Raw genomic sequence first — 21,148 nt, 5'->3', positions numbered from 1 at the left:
TAATTCCACTTGAACTGAAGCGGCCTCTAGCTAGGCATTCAGCTCACTTGATCTCACTGAATTATTAACTTGTTAATTAATACTGAACCGCATTTATTAGACTTAACATTGAATGCATACTTGGACCAAGGGCATTATTTCCTTCAGCTTTAAAGAATAGACATCTCTTAGAAGACTTTACAAGTGCTTCAAGGAGAACAGAATATTCAAAGGACTCTCAAAGTGCCTGTTGATATTCTATTGTTTGATGTTCTATACCCAAGTAGACATAGAGTTCAAGTCACTGAAACTATGAGATTCTTCTATTAGATAGTGAAGAGACATACACTAGTAGAAAAACATTCATTTGAGGCGTCACTTTTATATTCATTTGCGGCGTTTTTGGCGTAGCAGCAAATAGAGTGGAAGCAAATGAATAGGATTGATTTGCGGCGTTAAAAAACGCCTCTAATTAATGATTCATTTGCGGCGTATACGTAGAAAAACGCCTCAAATTAATAGTATTGTTAGGCGGCGTTTTGTACCTAAACGCCTCAAACTTTGTAAAATTTCAGGAGTTAAAACGCCGCGAATAATGTGTAATTTTGTTTTATAAAATAATTTATTTTCTACATTCAATAAGCCAAAAAATGTAGAACCTGTACTCACGCCACATTTATACAATGTCCAAAAGTATCATCAACCACCAATAACTTCCAATAAACTTTGATTTTTAAATAGTTTCAAGTCGATAATAAATATATCTTTCAAGTCGATAATTCTAAATCTCATGCTAAAAATACAGAGCACAATTCTCCATCTTTATCACTGTTGTTCGCTTGATTCACGCTTTCCTTCAGCTTCCTTAATCTCGTCACCACTCTCCTCCTCAGTAGATAGATTTGTGCATGGTCTGTTAAAAAGTGGTGTAATAGTCAACATTGTGATACGAAAACAACAGTACTTCAAAGAGAACCAAATAAAGTGATAGGACAGGTTAACTGCCGTGCCAAACATTCAATAAGCTACCTTGCCATTACTCTGTTTTCCATTTATGAGGCAAATTTTTAGAGGATTCTCAAGCGTAAATAAAATACTTCTACTACAAAGTTTCACAATCACGTGGCATATGGGGGAAAATTGTGCAACTACAATCCCCCCACTGACAGGAGTACAGCACGCTGAGATTTCTCTCTTATGTGACAAAATAGGATAAGATGATCTCATTTCTAAAGCAATACTGCAATAATGTTTGTCTCGCAACGCTGCAAGCCTGTCACTTACTAAGGGACAAATAGGTAGTGGGGTAACACTTCCCTTAAGAGAAGTCATACTACTTTTTATGCCATACTTACTAGGCTGGCAATTTCCATAAGAAGCTAGTGAAAAGAAGAGTACACTGCTATATTTGAAAGGCGTATAGATGATCCAAAAGCTCAAAGTATGCTATTTAAAGTGCTCAAAGCCTCAGACGATGACTCGGGATATTTTCCACATGAAACCGAAAACATTTGACAACTTATATAGCAGGGACACATAATCCCAGTATCTTCAGACAAGAAGTTCAATGCCTATTTGGAAGAATATAAATCAGGTTCAAGCAAACCTAAACTATAACCTAACAATAACTACAAAATGATAAAAGATACTCCTTTAGCATTTTGTAGTTATTGTAAGGTTAAGGTATAGGTTTGTAGTTAATAAGGTTAGGTTAAGGTTAAGGTCTCGCAGAAAGTTAAGGTTTAGTAAAGATACCTGTTTTGTAAGATTGCAGGCACGGTCAGGTGAATTCAAAATCTCATAATAGAACACAGAGAAGTTTAGAGCAAGCCCAAGCCTAATGGAATGAGTAGGGGCCAATTCAGCAAGAGCAATGTCCTTGAACAAAACAAAAAAACTGGAGTCAGCACAACTGAACCATAAGAATACTGTGATAAATGCAGTAGAAAAATATCAATACCAATACATCATGAAATATAAAACCCACCCGAGCAGACTAGCTTGTAAGCCAACAGGGTATTCTCAGTAGCCTCCTTATGCTCAACTCTTGTCTTGAACTCAGCAAGGTACCTGTGATAGTCACCCTTCCTGTAAATATGGTATGCCACATCTAAACATAAATTAAGTTTACAAGTCTTGACTCCCTGTATACAACAATCAACAATGACATCAACATCATCCTAATACTCATTAAGTACTGCAGCAACATCAACATTAACATTTTAAAGAGGCAGCAGTGCAGTAACATCAACATTTTAATTTTTAACAAGCAGGCAGCACTGTAGCAGTAGCAGTAGCAGTTTTAATCTATAGTCCAAACAAACAAACGTACATAAGGCAACACCGCAGTAGTAGTAGTTTTAACCTCCTTCACTTTCAACTTGTGGTTTCTTCCCCTGCCTTTTCTTTTTAGCATTTGTTAAATCCTTCACAATTACAGGCTCATCTGAATGACCAGAAAAAAAAACTGAATTATTTCATTACCCTAAACACAACTTATGGCCAGCAACAGAAAAAAAAGCCTAACTCTTAATAACCAGGAAAAAAAAACTAAACTATATGCTGATTCTTGTATTGCTAGTTATCATGTGTGTTCCATTTGCTATTTTCTTTTCTTCTTATTTGATCAGGCAGTTTCTCTAGAGCAGATTAGCAATGAGGAATATCAGAACTAAGTATATTAATCAGATAAAGTGCAGTCACTTGTGTACTGTCATTACTAAAACTATATGCTTAATTGCTTATAGTTCCTTTATGAGTGGCTAGATTATTAATCAAATGCTGTTGAAATGGTTAGTATACAAATTGTAAGTGTATACTTTACTACTCTCGCACCAAAAATCCTTCAACCAACAAAACAACATCTAAATTATTTGAGACAAAAACCCCAGAAGTCAACCAAAACAAATTAATAACTTTGCAGCTATGTGGGAAAATTGCAATCAAATAGAGAAAGGAAAAGAAACCATAAAAAAATCCCTCAAAGACGAGGCCATGCTTGACTTAATAATCAGCGTTTAGGCTCGAGTAAGCTATTTATCTCATTTTTTCCTTACCTTGCTAAATACATACACATCAAGCAGACTACATGAGTTGGCAACTTTCCTGCATGACTTGAGATAGTACAATGTTGCATATTTACATTAATTTCCAGGAGCTATAGATTAATTCATATTCAATTATAGATGCAACACTTAAAAAATTCAAAATTCATACAAACACAAATTACATCGCCAATTACAAATTGTAAAGACAACAATCAGGAAATAGGAAATAGAAACTAACAGAACTCACAATTTGTCGAAATAAATCATTCAACACATTACTTAAGTTGCAATTATCCAACCTGGAATCACCTGCAGATACAAAACTACCAAAATCAAGTTCAATAATATATCGCCAATTACAAATTGTAAAGACAACAATAAGGAAATAGAAACTAACAGAACTTACAATTTGTTGGAATAAATCATTCAACACAAATAATATTCAACGGAACCTTCCATTATTGTTAATCATAGAAATGCCATTAAGATTTGAGAAAAAAGAATATGTATAAGCAATTTACCAACAAAATCGAAATTGCACCAGCAAAAAACAAAAAATTATGAAAAAATAATCAAACAAAAATAGATGATACCGGCAAGTCGAAATTTGACCTAATTTCAACAGAAATCGAGCAATTTTCCATCATATCTTTAAGCTTACGAACTGAGCAGCAAACGAGTTTAGAAAATTCGACCAGTTTTCGACTAAATTAGGGTTTATTGGATAAATGTGAAGGATTTAGGTTCGATATTTTGGGGAGATCGCAATTTGAATACCTAATTAAGTAAAATCTAAACAAAACAACCCTAACGAAACAAACATGGTGATACCTTGAATGATCCAAGTCGAGAAATAGAAAGAATGCGAGCAAAACATATACGAATATTTAAGATTTCAAGCAAACCTTTGAATTCATGAGACGTTTTGATCCGAATCGTAGAACTCCTACTGGAAGATTCATGAGTCGTCGAAGATAGAGGAGATCTTAAGCTTGACGCCTTTGATTGGGTAGTGGTAGTCTGGTACGGGGACGGTGGACAAAGAAAACGAGGAATCGAAGGGAGTGAAGAGGGTGGCGAAACGGTAGGGAAGAAGAGGGTCTGTGAGATGAAAGAAGGGAGTGAATCAGAAAATTAAAAACCTAGGTTTTGTTTATTTAGCGTATTCGTTTGAGGCGTTTAGAAAGTAACGCCACGGATTAATACTTAATATTGGTTCGAGGCGTTTTCTTTAGAACTAACGCCGCCAATAAATGGTCATTACGCCTAAATGCTAAAACGGGACATTATTTTGAGGCGTATGCAAAAAAACGTCGCAAAGACGTAGCCGCCAATGAATATTTTTCTACTAGTGATAGAGTTCAGGTCACTGAAACTATGAGATTCTTCTATTAGACAGTGAAGAAACCTACAACTTACAGTCAAACTATTATCATGTAGATTAATGAGTTTGTGACTTGTAAGAAAGCTATGACGAAACCCATATTCCCTAAAATGGTTAGAAGCCATATATAGACTCAAATGTTTTAGATGGTTAAAGGCCATAAAACATACTCAATGTTCTGATGACAAAATTGAAAATTTGTTGATTTGCAAGAATGATTTACATCAATTGGTTGCAAATTGGTTTCAAGGATAAAAACCATCAAACATGTAATTGTGTTCACACACAAAGCTAGATTAGTTGCTAAAGGTTACAAGCAAATTCATGGCGTGGATTGTGTTGAAACCTCATGCATAATCGTAATGCTCAAGTCTATAAATCAAGCAATGATTGCATATTGGTATATATGGCAATTGGATGACAAAATATATTCCTCAATCAAATGTTGGAATAAACTATGTACATGGTATGTCATAGGATTCGTGGATCCAAATAAATACTTGAAAAGGAAAGCTAGCTTATGAAATCTAAGTACATATTTAAGCTAGGAATTGGGAATTAGAAATGTATTTTAGTAAAACTAATAAGTATTTTAGTTTCATAAAATGTACATGATTCTTATAGATATATAAGAAGTTTAGTGGGAGTACATAAAAACTTAATTTGGTCCTATGTGTATCATACACATATCTCTCTGTTGTGAAATAACATTCAAATGCTAATGACTTAGATTTGAAATCATTCAATGATGGACCAAGGCGAAACTTAGTACATACTGGTGTAGGGGGTTTTTTTTTGTGCAAAGCTTGTTTCCCGTTCTACAAGAGGGGCGGTTCTTTAGAAAACCATAGAATTTTTGTACCTCGAACGAGTCGCCACCAAACATTGTTTAAAGTCTCGTTTGGAAAGACCGCAAGTAACTCTATTTTGGATAAGGCTTTGAATCCTCGAAACGGATGGGTGAGATCCGGGCACGGGAACAAAATGCTTATTCCGCAAGCTTTAGAAATATTCAAGTACGTTGGCACAACATTTTCGAAAAGAATATACCCTAGATTAGACTATGTGGGTTTGTATTTAGAGCAAATAGAATCTTTATTTTGTTTGGTGGTCACTTTACTTTAAAGATTAATTTAAGGAACCTAAGGCCGGTTTGTCCAAGAAATTATATTTGTTAAGCGTGATGTAACCTTTGTATTTTGTTGTATTTAGCATGTGCGGTGATGAAAGCAATAAAGAAAATAAAGCAACATCACAATACTAAATAATGTGCGGAATTAGTAAATACAAGACCCCCTAGAAATTGACTAGGGATTAGGTCCACATTGCCTAGAAATGGACTAGGCAAGTAAAGAGCGGAATTGAAAGTGCGGAATTGAAATTGCGGTATTGAAAGTGCGATATTGAAATTGCGGTATTGAAATTGCGGTATTGAAATTGCGGTATTGAAATTGCGGTATTGAAATTACGGTATTGAAAGGTGCGATATTGAAATTGCAATATTGAAAGGTTCATAATTGAAACTTGTACTTGGGCACATGAGATTCGAACGCCAAGCGGCTCCTTAAAAATAAGTGCGCCCGACACGAATTCAAAGCCAAAAATGTCAACTTAGGAGAGGTTGCTCAACCCAAATATCCTAGATTTTGCATGTTAAACTTGAACATGAAAGCTTGAATATTGAAGTTTTGAACTTGAAATAATTGAAATTTGAACTTGAAAGGATCCTAGTTTAGGGAAGTAACCATGAACAACCCTAAACATGGTGAGATCTTGAAATTTGAAAACTTGAACTTGTATATTGAAAAATGGAGTTTTGAATCTCAAAAGACTAAACCTTTAAATGTTAAAAGGTGTCATCTTTGATTACCCCATACTTGAAGGTGATTCTAGTCCAAAGAGGTGATTGTAAACAACTTTGGACATCCTTGAATCTTCAAAGTTTGCATTTTGTATTTTGAAAAAGTTAGTATTTTTGGAAAACATGTATGATTGTTGCAAGTGGTGTTTTTAATGATTAAAAAAAACACCAACTTGCTAATCATTTTGAAATCGAAGCAACATAGTTGATTAGAATGGGATTCATATTTACCTAGTTAGGTTTAGGCAAGAGATCCTAATTGCTTTTGAATTTAGGAATTTTGTACGTGTTTTTGAGGAGTTTTTGAGTTGTATTTTGAGGCGTAATGTCAGAGTTACGACGTTGTATTGTTGTTCCCCTCCTCATTATGCTGAAAATGAGGGGTATTTATAGGGGGAATGGGTGCAAGGCGCCAGCACACGCCAGCGCAGCACGCTGGACCAACGCAGTGCGCTGCTGACGTGGCTTGAATGCCGCCAAAGCAAGGACGCGGGCTCCGTCCTTGTTTCGTCTTGTAGTGTTGTACCTGTTGTACGAATAGTACTAGGTTTGGCGTTTTGTATTTTCTTGGAGGTTAAGGCATCATTTAGCGTCTAAAAACAAGCATTTCTCGGGTTTTGAATTCCGGTTTTACGGGACGGGGCCTGGCATGCTCGGTTTTGTGGGTCGGCGCCCGAATTTGACTTGCCTTATATGATTTTGAGTAGAAAAGGCCTAGTAAAACCAATGGGATGGTCTACTAGATGAGATTGTACTTGGATTTTGAAATTGGATTTGGGAAGTTGTATTTTGTACCGAGAACCGAAAGGGGAACGGTCTCGGGGGTTGGATTTCGGATCTTGAATTTTGGAAGTATTCTTAGAAATTGGGATTTTTTCCTGGAGTTATTCCAATCACCTAGTAAGGATAATGGTATCGTCATCATCCCAGAGGGGAGATACAAATTAGGTGTCTATAGAAGCCCCCACTTTGACTGAGCATTCGGTTAGGAAAGCGCAAGTCAAAGTATTTCGAAAGGGACGGAGAATGATCAAGATGTTCTGCAATCGAGACCACTCTTTGTACGCCGGTACCTGCATAAAACAGGCATTAGAAAAAAGGATAGAGTCTACCTCGGTGCGGTGGTGATGACTCCGGTTTGTACTTGTACTTTTCCGCCTTCAGTTCAAGACGGAGCTTGGCATCAAAAATCTTGAATTTTTTGAATCTTGAATTTTTGAATTTGAACACCCGGAGTTGATCCGTTGGGGATGTACTTTGCTAGGGATAAGAGCTTTTTACTGGCCCTTAGAACTTTGAAATGTCGACTAACTTTCCCGGAGCTTGGGTCCGTTGGGAGTTGAACGCCTGAGTCGTTGTATTTTTTGGACTTTGTATTCTTGAAATATGCATCTGTTTGTACTTGGAGATACGGGTGTATACCCGTTTTTTCGATGGATGGCCTGATGCGATGTTTGATGCTTGGTGCGGAAGATCGTAGCAGCAAAGGACGTGCAATCAGCATGGGAGACCGCGCGCGCTGAAGATTCGCGTATGCAGTGGGCAGCGCTGGGCGCTGGGGCGGCGTACGGCGCGGGGCAGCACTCTATAAGTGCCCCTTGCCGTGCCATTTTGAGGAGCACTTCTTGCTTTCTTGTTTTCTTTCTCTCTCAAAGGTCGAATTGTCTTCCCTTGGTCTTGCTCTTGCCTTGTCCATGTAAGTATTTCATGTTTTGCTTATGAAATAACTCTAGGATTGCATGTAGTTTTGATTTTCTCGTACTTTGAAATGATGCTTGTATGCTTAAGCTTCTTGAATCTTGTAGAAGATTGTTTGATAGCCACTTGAACTTGAACTGTTGGAATTTGTAGTTTTGAATTTTTTGAAAGTTTTCTTGAATGTATATTTTTGTATCGGCTTCGGCATGGATAGCCTAGGCGTTGATGTAGAACTTGTATACCTGCTTTGGCATGGATAACCTAGGCGTTGGTGTTTGAACTTGTATACCTGCTTTGGCGTGGGTAGCCTAGGCGTTGGTGTTGAACTTGTATACCTGCTTCGGCGTGGGTAGCCTAGGCGTTGGTGTTGAACTTGTACCTTGAACTAGAGGTCCACTGGGGATTCGTCTTGAATTTTTCTTAGGCTAGTATAGGATAGCCCCCAGTTTAGAATTTTGACACCTTGTACTCCACTTGATTTAGTATGCCTCGTCACACTCGGAGGAAGCTCGCCGAATCGTCGGTGGTTCGACCTGCTGAGGAGGACGCTTCGGATGATGAAGCGGCTGCAATAAACGCGCCAGATGGGGGTATGGTTCCCCGGGATGCGCCTACTTTTGCTGGTACTGGTTGGAGCCCTTCCCAAATGGTGTTTCGGTCGGAGTGGAACTTGTCTCAGCGGCCTCGCGCTGGCATGGTGAGTCTTGTACTGCGTTTTGAATTTGTATTTTGTATTTGTATAGGTTTGGAGTTAACTCGTTCACCTATAGGCCGATGGAAAGCCGTTTCGTACTTTCTGGTCCTTGGTGGAGGTTCAGAGGGCTTTTAAAACTCTTTGTGCTGATGAGGAGGCCATGGAGATTTGGTCGCAGACGGGCCTGAGCGATTTCTGGCGTACCATGGGAGGTACTTCGAGGAGAACGGGGATCAAGCCCTGACTGTGGGCTTTGTTAGAGCGGTGGTGGGATACCACCAACACTTTCCACATGTCATGGGGGGAGATCACCATCACCCCCTTTGAGTTTTCTATGATCACGGGTCTTCCTTTTTCTGAGAGGAACGTGACCTTTGATCCGGAGCTGACGTGGCGCTCGACCGGTGCCAGGGACTTGCTGCCCTATTGTTGACTTGTCAGACGATGATGCCCACGCTTCTGTGATGGTGATCGTGGAGGCTATCTGCGGTGTGGGTGTATCCGCGGAACAGAGGGTTAGGCTCTTTCTCCTAGCCTTGGTGAGCAGAGTGATGGTCCCGAGTAGGAACAGTCGGGTGCACATCAGGTTCTTGTCCGTTCTGCTGGACTTGAGAGCTGTTTCGAGCTATAACTGGGGTGGCTTGGAATATAGCCACCTCTTGAACGAGATGAAGCGGGCTTCCCGGACTGCGCTGGGGAGTGACCCGAGCATGGCTGTTCTGTGGAGTGTACTGGAGGTATTTAAGACTCCTTGTACCTTGTACTTTGTACTTGTATGCCTGTATCTTGAATTTGATTGATGTTTTGCTTGCTTCTTGAAAGATTTGGATATATGAGCACTTTCCGACTTTGGCGCCGGATCGTACTAGAGATGCGGCTTGCCCGTATGCTGCCTCTTGGATAGGAGCGGTGCGCAAGAGTGTGCCTCTGGCGGCCTCTCGTAAGGCTTGGAGAGTCCTACCTGCTGACGAGGTAATATTCTTATACTGTTGTGCCCTCTTTGTATTTGTATTTGTATTGTTGCCTGAGTTGTCTGCTTTGCAGGTGGTATGGCGTCCTTTTGCCAACGCGCTTATACCTACCTCGGCTGCTCGTGCCCATTTCCTGTCTGGGCGGCGGATTTTTCTTCTAGGGGTGTACTGCCACATGTGGTACCTAGGGGAGCGAGTGTCCCCTCAGCACAATTCGGGGGAGAGACTTATCCCCAAGGACCCACCGGGGTCCATGTTGGCGTTGGATGAAGAGCTGGTCCGGCTCTATGTGGAGGCTAGGGGCGATGCTGTTTTCCGCTCTTGGAGGGATTTTGTACACAGGAAGGGTAGCTATGACGAATTCCCGAGGAGGCTGGCTCTACCAGTACGCTTTGTACTACCGGTGAGCTTTTGAACCTTGTATCTTGTATTCTTGTATTCTTGTATTCTTGTATTTTTGTATTGATTGGATGATTGTATGATTGTATGTAGGAGGAGGAGGTTGATCCTGAGGACATTCCCCATGCTGATAGGATCCTCCGCTATGAGAACTCGGACAGGGAAGAGGTGGTGGAGACCATCCCTTTTGCTTCTCCTCCGCACCGGAAATCATATGATGCTGTACCTGAGCATTATGCCGATGTAAGTACTGTTGTATTTTCTTGAAACTATTTGTAATCTTGTATTGGGAAATTGATCTTGGATTTGTATGCAGGCGCCTCGGGCGAGAGTGCGTCGCTGGATGCTCTTGCTTGATTCTTGGAAGAGGCATTGTGCCAAGTTGACCCGGAAGCTTTCTGGCCGGGACAGAGAGGTGCCTTTCTTGATCTTGAAATTTGTATTTTGGAAATCCGAACTTGGATGTTGATTCTTGAAATTGTATTTTGTATAGGAGCGCCGTCGAGACCGTAGAGGATCCGTTGATAGAGAACCCCAGGCGGAGACGTCCTTGAGGCAGGAGGGCCCGAGCTTGGATCTGGGACAGGGGTCCGGTGCTGGTGCTCATCAGAGGCATTCTGATGCTGAGAGGGGAGCTTCCCCTTATGTTGATCCCACCAGGCATTCGTTTGGAGGTGCAGGCAGTTCACGACCCTTTGTTTCTTCCCCTAGTTACTATTTCGGGGGGAGTGGTCCTCGGCCTTGGGGTGCAGATTCCTGGGCTTACTATGAAGAGATGGAGAGGATGCGCCAGGCTCAGATGTTTGGTTCGTACCAATATATGCCGATGCCGCCGCCATATCAGTACTCCTCTCCTCAGTAGGGAGTTCATCCCTCCACTGGCACACTTCGTATCTCGGAGCAGGATCCTAGTACCCCTGGGACAGAGCTGGATCGGGATCTGGAGCACCTCAGGAGGCGGAACAGGGACAAGGCGCCTGTGGTTGATGTCACTGTTGAGGATGACTCAGATTGACCCTGCAGGGTAGCGAGTTCCAGCTTGCCTGGGTTGATTTTGTATAGGCTGGATTGTATTGTACTTGTATGGATTTGAAACTTGAATTTTTGTATGGTTGTATGGCTTTGAACTTGAATTGGTTTGCAAAATTTGAAGATTGGTTTTTGTATGCTTGAATGTTTGGAATTGTATGCGTCGTGTGTGCCTTGAAATTTGTGGCTAGATGCATGCATGAGAAATTTGCCAAAAAGTTTTGAAAAAATTTGCCCTATTTTTTCGGGTGTATATACCCACTATAAGCCCCCACTTTGACTGAGGTTTTTTGGTTAGGAAAAGCGCAAGTCAAAGTATATTCAACTCTTGCTATGCATATGCAGACTCGACTTAGGACGCCGATCTAGGACTAGAATGCTTGAATTTTGAAATGACCCGAAATCTGCCCGAAGCGTTGATCCGGACTGCTTGAAGTTGCGCGGCTTGCGGCTTTGGAATCTTGAATAATGGAGGTTGTACTCTGCTGTCCTAAACACTAAAGAGTGTGTACTCGGAGTCATAAAAGAGGACGGTGGCCTCGTCCTTTGATGCAGGCCCCTACGTCTGGCGCAGGCTTGGCGCCTGGCGCTTTTGAGCTGTCGTGCAAGCCGACTTTTGTATAAATAGGGAGCTTGTTGGATCATTTATCGTATCAATCCTTCCCTGCTATCATTGCATACCGATTCCTCTCGAAAAGAAAAGAGAATAGGGCTGTGTCCTTTGAGAGTGCCTTGAACTCGTGGCTTGGTTTGCTAGGCAAATTGGAGAAAAGGGAGCTTGATGGCATGCATCTTGGGGTGCTCGTCTCTTTCCGGTTTGTAAAATTGGATTTGCACTTCATTCTTGCTGCTCTGGAGGCTTGGGATCCAAATCATCATGTCTTCCGCTTTGGAAATAATGAGGTATGTCCCCTCCCTGAGGAATTTAGTGCTATATTGGGGTGGCCCATTATGCTGGAGCCATGCATGCAGTGTTGAAGAACACTTTTTCTTGAGTTTTGAAAGGTATTTGGGCTTGAAGCCCCCACTTTAGAGTGCTGTTGTATATGGCAGAGGGGTGGATTTGTCCCTCTTTGTCACCTAGTTTGCTGGGCTTGATGTTCCCAAAGTATTCCGCCTGAGAGCCTTAAGTCTTTGTATATTTGCTCGCTTTCTCTTTTCGAAACAGGGGTTTTGCAATGGTGATGCCTCCCTAATAGAAGTTGTAGAGCAGTTTGCTAATGGTCGGGACCCAATGCCGCTTGTGATTGGCGAAACATTGACGGGCCTTGATATGCTGAAGTCGGACCCCTCTTCTTTGCCATCGGGAAGTCCGGTGTTACTCCAAGTAAGGATCTGGAGCTTTCTTGTATGTTGAATTTGTACTTGTATTTGAATTTTGAATGTCGAATTTTGAAATGCACTTCTTGTATACTCCCCAAGGTTTGGCTTATGGAGAGGCTCATGTTAGTGGCACCACCGGAGAACATGGCGAGTTATAATAGAAAAGGATTCACTGTGCGGCCCATGCTGCATGGCCGGCTTTCATTGGATGAGTGGCGGTGCGCACTCTCTGGGATTGAATCTTGCATAAGGTGGGCAGTTCCTTGGTGGGGAATTGCTGCTATGAGACATGCCCCTGGTTCCACCGCTTTGAGGGTGCCAAGCCTCACAATGCTGGTCTTCTACTCGCCTACTCGAGTGATGAGACAATATGGCTTGAAACAGGAGATCCCGGACTGTACTGAAGAGAACCCGAAACCTGTTGTGCTGAATGCAAATCGACTTGAAGTTTGGAGGCGGTATTGGGTTGCCAAACCATTCTTGAGTATCCAGTTCCCACCCGAGTCAGTTACTCTGTCTGCGGGGTACATTTTATGGATGAGAGGCCTAAGCCAGAGGGACATTTCTTTCTCCGGATCAGGTAGAGTCCGAGGTTCTAGAGCTAGACGTCCTACATCAACTGACTATGAGGAAGGTGACGGGAGTGTGGCCCATCTGGTGCTTGACCGTTCGGAATCCAAAGGAGGTTCGTCGTCCTCCCGTCTTGGAAGGCTTGCAAGTTCGTTCTCCCGCCGCTTGGACAAGGGGAAGATTGATGATTGATTGCGGGAGGAGCTAGGGGATAGTACTCAAGGTGCCAAGACTCGAGAGCATAGTCGCCCGACCCTAGATCTTTGTAGGCTAAATGTGTTTGAAATTGTATTGGAATGAATTGTGTTTGGAAGATGTGTTTAGGAAGTGAAAGGCTTTTGAACTTTGCTTCACTTGATCCTGACTTTGTATTTGAATTAGCTTTGAAGGCCTTAGAGCCAAATAAAGAGAGTTATTGTGTTAAATTCCGCTTGAATATGCTTTGCTTTGAATTGGCACATTTGGAATAAAGACAACAACAATTTGAGTTTTTGAAATTTGATTTGATTTGATTTTTAGGATTCCCATAATTGAGGAAATTTTGAATTTTTTTTGTATTAAAGTGGCCGGGCCTCGAAATGAGGTTGCCTACATGTCCCGTTAGGGAATCAGGCCGGACGTAGTTCTGACTACCTTACAGGACCTGAATTTGGATTCTTGAATTTGAACATGGAACTTAGACATAGAACTTCTTGAGTTGATCGAGGTTGGTCAGAGATTTGAATTGTATTCCGTCGATGTCTGTTAGTTCGATTGCTCCCCTTGAGAGGATTTTCTTGACAATGTATGGGCCTGCCCAGTTGGGTTTGAATTTTCCCATTGGGTCCATGGTTCTTTTGCGAAGGGCTTTCAGGACAAGCTCGCCTTCCTTGATATTTCGGGTTCTGACCCTTTTTTGAAATGTCTGGCCACTCGGCGCTGATAGACTTGTACATGGTGAGCGGCTTGAAGCTGGCGCTCATCGAGCATGACTAGCTCGTCATATCTTGCTTGTACCCATGCAGCTTCTGGGATTTTGCTTTCGAGGACTATCCTTAGAGAAGGTATCTCTAGCTCGATAGGTTGTACTGCTTCCATTCCGTAGACCAATGAGAACGGAGTTGCACCAGTTGAAGTGCGAATTGAAGTTCGATATCCCCACAATGCGAAATGCATCTTCTGGGGCCAATCCTTGTAATTGGTAGTCATTTTCATGATGATGGTCTTGACATTCTTGTTGGCCGCTTCGACTGCCCCATTGGTTTGTGGGCGATAAGGTGAAGAGCGGTGATGTTGAATCTTGTACTCGGTGAATAGATCTTCACACTCTCCTTGAAAATGGGTTCCCTGGTCACTGATGAACTCGTGAGGAACGCCGTATCAACATATGATGTTTTCTTGTATGAACTGGGCCACTTGCTTGGAACCCAATACTTTGAATGACTTGGCCTCGACCCATTTGGTTAAATAGTCGATGGCGACCAGTATGAACTCATGACCCCCGGTGCCTGTTGGAGTAACTTTGCCGATTACGTCGATACCCCAGGCTGAGAATGGCCACGGTGATGAATGAGAGTATAGCAGTGACGGAGGAATGTGCTTCAGATTCGCACACTTTTGACATGTAGGACATTTCTTGACAAAGAAGTAGCAATCCCGTTCGAGGGTAGTCCAGTAGTATCGAGCCCTGATGATCTTGAGGGCTAGCATTTTCCCATTCATGTGGGTGCCACAGACTCCAGCATGTATGTTGTCCATGACTCTTTGAGCTTCGTGCTTGTCAACACATCGGAGGTTAGGACCGCCAAGGGACCTTTTGTATAGAATGCCGCCTTCCATGACGAAATTGGCTGATTGTAATCGTAGAACCCTTTGATTCTTGCTTGAAAAGTGTGGGGGATACTCTGAATTTTGTAGATACCTTTGAATGTCTGTAAACCAAGGCTCATCTTCGTCTTGCTCGACGTTGTCAATAGCATGGACATATGCTGCTTCTTGACGTGTTTCAATTGTAAGTGGCATTTCAGCCATGCTGCTTGGAATGTTGATCATTGAGGCCAGTTTTGCCAGTGCATCGACGAATTGATTCTCCTCTCTCGGGGGGTATGTATAGAGAAGCTCTTCTATTTGCTCAGACAGCTGCTCAAGATACGACTGGTATGGAGCCAAGCTCTCGCTCCTCACTTTCCATTTGCCGGAAATCTTATTGATGATTAGGGAGGAATCCCCGTACACTCAAAGTTTCTGGACGCCTAGTGCTAAGGCGGCTTCCAGGCCCATGATGCATACTTCATATTCTGCCGCATTGTTTGTGACGTTGAATTGTAGTTTTGCTGATATAGGGATGTGAGTGCCGTCTGGGGCTACTAGGATTACTCCAACACCACATCCGTTCTGGTTGGAAGCACCGTCAAAATGCATTGACCAACTGTCATCACTGGTCATTAAGATTTGCTCGTTGGGTAAGTGAAGGAAATAATGCCCTTGGTCCAAGTATGCATTTAATGATAAGTCTAATAAATGCGGTTCAGTATTAATTATGCAAGTTAATAATTCAGTGAGATCAAGTGAACTGAATGCCTAGCTAGAGGCCGCTTCAGTTCAAGTGGATTAATGATATTAATCCACAACTTACTCTTGACTGAACCCGTAGGGTCACACAAATAGTACGTAAACGGATCAAGTATTTAATGGCATTGAATACTCTATCTAATACATATTCGGAATCGACGGATCTTGGTTTCAGTGGGAGCTGAGATCGTCAAAGGCAAATAAATGAATACTCCGGAAACGATAATATTGCCGAAAACGGAAATATGGATCGTATCGGAAATATAAATATTATATAAGTCGTAGATGTTGTCGGAAACGGAAACACGGTACGTATCGGAAAATATTATCGGAAATGGAAATATTGTCGGAATCGGAAATATTGCCGGAAATGGAAATATTGTCAGAATCGGAAATATTATCGGAATCGGAAAATAATTCCGGAAACGGAAATATTAATTATTTGTTCGAGACGGAAATTAATTCCGGAATCGGAAATGTTAAATATTGTTCGTATCGGAAATGAATTCCGGAATCGGGAAATTAATCGGAAAGCGCGTCGTACGAATTAGCATCGGACGAGCTTGCTAGACGAAGGCCCAGCACGAAGCCAGGCCGACGTCCAGGAAGGGAAACGCGCGTCACAACACGCCAGCCCAAGGCTGCGCCAGGCCCACCGCAAGGCAGGCCCAGCGCCCGCCCAAGGCTGCAGCAGCATGTGGGCTTCGTGGCAGTGGGCTGCAATTGCTCGGGCTGCGCGCGCGCGCATGGCGCCCCTCGTGGGCTGCTGTGCGTGCGTGTGTGTTTGTGTTCACTTACGAAACCTAAAGCATATCTGATTCGTTTGATGATTGAATTTCCTAATCCTAAAAAGATAGATTAATTAATTTAGAGTTCTGCTAGGATTCTAATTTAATTAATTCGTATCCTAGTAGGATTCGATTACTTATTCCATGGCCTATAAATATGAGTTCAGGGATCATAATTTATAACGAGTTTTTGAAGTATTCAAAGGTAAGAATTTGAGCAAAAATTTAGTCATACACTTGCCCATAATAGCCGAATAAATTAGTACCTTAAGGGCGATTCTAGTTGGTCAATCTTAAGGCGGATCCGGACGTGCTGTGAACTTTCTACGGAGGGACGACACTTGGAGTCCTAAAGACTTGTTCTTGTTCGGTACGGGTGCAGCAAGGGAGGGCACGCTACAAAGTGTATGCATCTAAATTATGCTAATTGTTATGTGGAATTTAATTTGGAATCTTGGCGTTTATGGTTTTTCCGCATGATTTATATTCGTTTATATGTATCATAACCTAATAGTGGTATCACGAGCCTCTAATTAATTCCATAATAATTGCTTAACATGGTTAAAGTTTACAAATTTTCAAAGAATTAAAAGGGGTGATTAATTTTCGTAATTGTTAATTAATTGCAAATTGCGTTTATTTAATTAAATGTACGCAGTTTTTCGGCAGTTTTTGTGTCAATTCCGCATGTAAAAGACATTCTAAAATTTTGATAAAATTATTCTTTTTCGGCCTAACCCAGAATTCCCAAATTCTAAGCCTAACTATGACTTTTCGGAGTTTTAGTTTTTCGGACGCAAAAGTTTGTAATTTTAAGATGTTAAATTGAATATTTGCGATTCTTGTTGTTAAATCTTGAATTTTTGATTGACCTACTGTATATGTTTAACAAATTTGAATGCCTAAGCTTGTTAATTATACAACCTAATTTGTAATTGTAATTAATTTGTTGAAATTCGAATAATTTAGAATTTGATTTGATTTTCATAATTAATTGACGATTTAATTAGGTATCCATGATTAAAAACAGCCATAAAAATTGTTAATCCATGTTAATCGGAAATTAATTGATTAATAAATTAATTGAGCGACGTTGGCGCAAGCCAAGCGTGCAGTCGCGTGTGGGCACCAAGCGAGCTGCGCCACAGCGCGTGCTGCCGCGCCCAGCGAAGCAAGCAAACGCGTCGAGTGAGCGGACTGCGCGCAGCGTGGCCTGGGCTTGCTGCGTTGCGTGTGGCCTGCTTGCGTGGTCCTGTACGATCAGTCGAGGGGCGATGCTGCCTCGTGCACTCGACGGGGCTTGGGCGCAAGCCCAAGTGCCTCGTCTTGTTACGGTTGATTCGTTTTGATTTTAATTTTAAATTTTCAGTTCGGAAACGATTTTGGTGCCCTTGATTAATTGCTGCAAATATTTATGTGATGCATAACATGTTCTACTAACCAGCTATGTGGGACATTCATGATAATGAATGGGTGAATGGTATATATTGTATATGTACTGTTTTGCAGGTTATTGAAAAGTGACTAGTATGGCCCAAATAGGATAGAAAATATGGTCTGCGTACCATTAATTTGAATGTAATTTGGTCTAAAGTACCAAATTTTATTGCTTTTAAATATGGTCTGCGTACCATCAAATAGTTGTAATTAGTTTAATTATAGCTTATCCTATTTGAAGAAAATGGCGCCTCCCATGGTGAAATTCAAGACGGAGTTTCCAATCCATTTTCAAGACGGACTTTGAAGTTGAAGCTTCAAGACGAAGTCGGGCCATACTAGATCACATTTATATCTTATGCATGTTTTAACTTATTTATTGCTTTAAATATGTCTTAATTATGCATGAGATTATGGCTTGATTATGTTGCATGATTAAGGATTTTAGTTCACTTAAAATCTAACCAACATTGTAAGAGCCTTAAGTTCCAAACTTAAAAATTGAGTTAAAAGGTGCCATGCCAAAATAACACTTGGATAACCTTTACATCAATCTTAGTAATAGTTTTCCGCCATAGCGAGGTGTTACTTATTGATTCTAAAGGGGTAAGGTACACAAATAATTGTGAGTACATGTTAGTTTTGGTGAAACTCAACGATATAAGTAAGGAGTCCTTTTATGTCGTGGCAAATGCGATAGGTTTACCTAATAAGTTCTTAGACGTACCTATCAACCAAGAGTAGTTTTTAGACTATTAGCAAAGGCTTTTCTTACCTAAAATATTTTAGAATTGAGTCTAAATACATAATGTGCTTAATTCTTCAATGATATAAGGATCTTGGAATCATTTTATTCACACCTGCCGGAACACATAACTTGAATAAAATGCTTAATAAATGATAAATTCTGCGTGTATGGTAGAATTTAAAGTTTATTAAGAGAAACTGTGAATGATTATTTATTTGCTTATTCTTTTTCAATTTTAGTTTTAACTATGGCAAACAACAATTCATTCAACATCCGATCAATTCTCGTAAAGGAGAAGTTGAATGGGAAAAACTTCCTTGACTGGTAAAGAACTTGCAAATAGTTCTTATGCAGGAAGAAAAGGAGTATGTCCTGGAAGAGGCGATGCCCGAAGCCGCGGGCGACGGGGTCACTCAGGCAGCCCTCAATCGTTGGATTGATGCCAACAAGGATGTGAAATGTCTAATGCTTGCAACCATGAGTGCAGATCTACAAAAAACGTTCATCAACTCAGATGCTTTCACGATCATCAGTGAGTTAAAGAACATGTTCCAAGATCTGGCTCGAGTCGAAAGATTCGAGACTCATAGGCAAATTCTTGAGACCAAGCCCGTAAGTCCACATGTTCTCAAAATGATTGGACTCATTGAGAATATTAGTTCAAGCTCCATTCTCTTCATAACGGGTATGATCAGTTCAAGCTGAACTACAGTATGAATAGTCTGGATAAAACTTTTATTGAGCTTCACGGTATGCTGAAGACCACTGAAAAGACGCTCAAAAGTGATAAGCAAGATGTGCTTATGGTGCGTGGGGGTAAGTTCGAGAAATCTGGTAAGAAGAGGAATGCTAAGAAAGGTGGCAACAAAGGCCAGCCAGACTAAGAAACCAGGCGTCACCAAATCTGAAAAGAAGAAGGTGAGCCTATAAATGCTTCTACTGCAAGAAGAAGGGGCATTGGAAGAGAGATAGCTTGAAGCTTAAGGAAGATCAGAAGAACGGAACAGTCGTTCCATCTTCAGGTATTTTCATTATAGACTGTATACTTGCTAATTCAACTTCTTGGCTATTAGATACAGGTTGTGGCTCACACTTATGTTCCAATTCACAGGGACTAAGAAAAAGTAGAAGGTTAAGCAAGGGCGAAGTCGACCTACGAGTGGGAAATGGAGCAAGGATTGCTGCATTAGCTGTAGGAACTTATTATTTGTCGTTGCCCTCTGGGCTAGTTTTGGAACTGGAAGACTATTTCCATGTTCCAAGTCTTACTAAAAACATCATTTCTGTTTCTTGCTTAGATGCTAAGGGATTTTCCTTTTTAATAAAAGACAATAGTTGTTCGTTTTATTTTAAAGAGATGTTTTATGGATCTGCTATATTAGTCAATGGACTTTATTTATTAGATCACGAAAAACAAGTTTATAACATATATACCAAAAAGGCCAAAAAGGATGATTCAGATCTCACCTATCTGTGGCATTAGGCCATATTAACTTGAAACGCATAGAAAGACTTCAAAAGGAAGGAATTATAGAACTATTTGACTTAGAGAATCATGGTAAGTGCGAATCATGTTTACTTGGTGTGAGGGGGTCGAAAAAGCACGAGGCTAATGCGTGACCTCGTCCCTCGTGGGTGTGACGATTCTTTTATTCAATCAAGTGTAATTGGATTTCCTGTGAGTATACACCCAATTGACTAGTAATATAGGAGTCGCCATTCAGTTTTTAACGACAATGAGAAAAACTGACAAAACCCGGTTATCGTGACATAAAGGGAGTGTAATTATGTTTGACCACGACGGCCGTAGGTTCCCTTGTGATCCCTGGTGTGGGGATCTCTCAACATACACCCGCAAGGTAGAGATTGAGGGTTCGGGGGACTGTAACTACCGAGAGGAGTACTTCGCTCGTAGATAACTCTAGAGGCAGGATATCCTTACTAGCTCAGCATAAATAATTGAAGGGACATGCGTTAACTATTAAACTAATCTGAGTTGATTTTAGCAATATGCAACATATAATACTAGATCGATCGCGATTATCTGATTTCAATTGCATTAAGGGACCTAGCATGATAATCCAATTTCCCAAAAATATTATATTTGTTAGGCGTGATAGAACAATCAGATTAGGTTAGTTTAACAATTCATAAAAAGGGCGAGGAAAGCAATTAAATCATCGGAAGGGACACATTACGACGCACCCTTGAGAGGTGCGTCACGGTTGTCAGAAAACTAACCACTTTGACTTTTCTATTTCTCCTTTTTATTTAACGAATCTCTAATTACGGGACAGGATACGTTCTGTTCGATTTATGGATCGATCGCGACAGAACGCGTGAACAATTTAGCAGCGTGAGGCTTAGGCTAAGGGTTGGAGTCAATACTCAGAATATAATTGTGTGTTGTTGTTTCACGTCGAATTTGGGGCTGTATTTATAGGGAAGAGTTTGTGGAAAGATAGAATTGCAGAGCCCTAATCCACAAAGAATCAGGGAAAAACACGTACCCATGTATTTTCAGCGCCCAGGCCTGGGCGCCGAAGATTTTGGCGCCCAGCTCTGGGCGTTGAAAATAGGATCCAGGCAATTTCAGCGCCCAGGGCTGGGCGTTGGAATTGCTGTTTGGGCCGTTTCTTTGTCAGATTCGGATTCCTAGAATCCGGAGTG

At 41.2% G+C, this 21,148-nt stretch overlaps 1 protein-coding gene across 1 annotated transcript in view; it reads right to left on the bottom strand.

Moving 5' to 3' along the window:
* Nucleotides 1-804: 804 nt before the first annotated feature.
* Nucleotides 805-21,148, bottom strand: part of LOC110790539 (14-3-3-like protein) — a 66,301-nt gene continuing 45,957 nt past the window's right edge. The window contains exons 2-6 of the mRNA XM_056832212.1: nt 3,932-4,127; nt 3,274-3,335; nt 1,977-2,123; nt 1,667-1,857; nt 805-871 (exon numbers count right to left, since the gene is read on the bottom strand). Of these exons, the coding sequence (XP_056688190.1) occupies nt 805-871; nt 1,667-1,857; nt 1,977-2,123; nt 3,274-3,335; nt 3,932-4,127 (663 nt within the window). The remainder of the gene's footprint in view (nt 872-1,666; nt 1,858-1,976; nt 2,124-3,273; nt 3,336-3,931; nt 4,128-21,148) is intronic.

The sequence above is a fragment of the Spinacia oleracea genome, chromosome 6, assembly GCF_020520425.1.
Source record: "Spinacia oleracea cultivar Varoflay chromosome 6, BTI_SOV_V1, whole genome shotgun sequence".
NCBI lineage: Eukaryota > Viridiplantae > Streptophyta > Magnoliopsida > Caryophyllales > Amaranthaceae > Spinacia > Spinacia oleracea.
The sequence above is the reverse complement of the archived record's forward strand: the minus strand, read 5'-3'. Positions and strand labels throughout refer to the sequence as shown.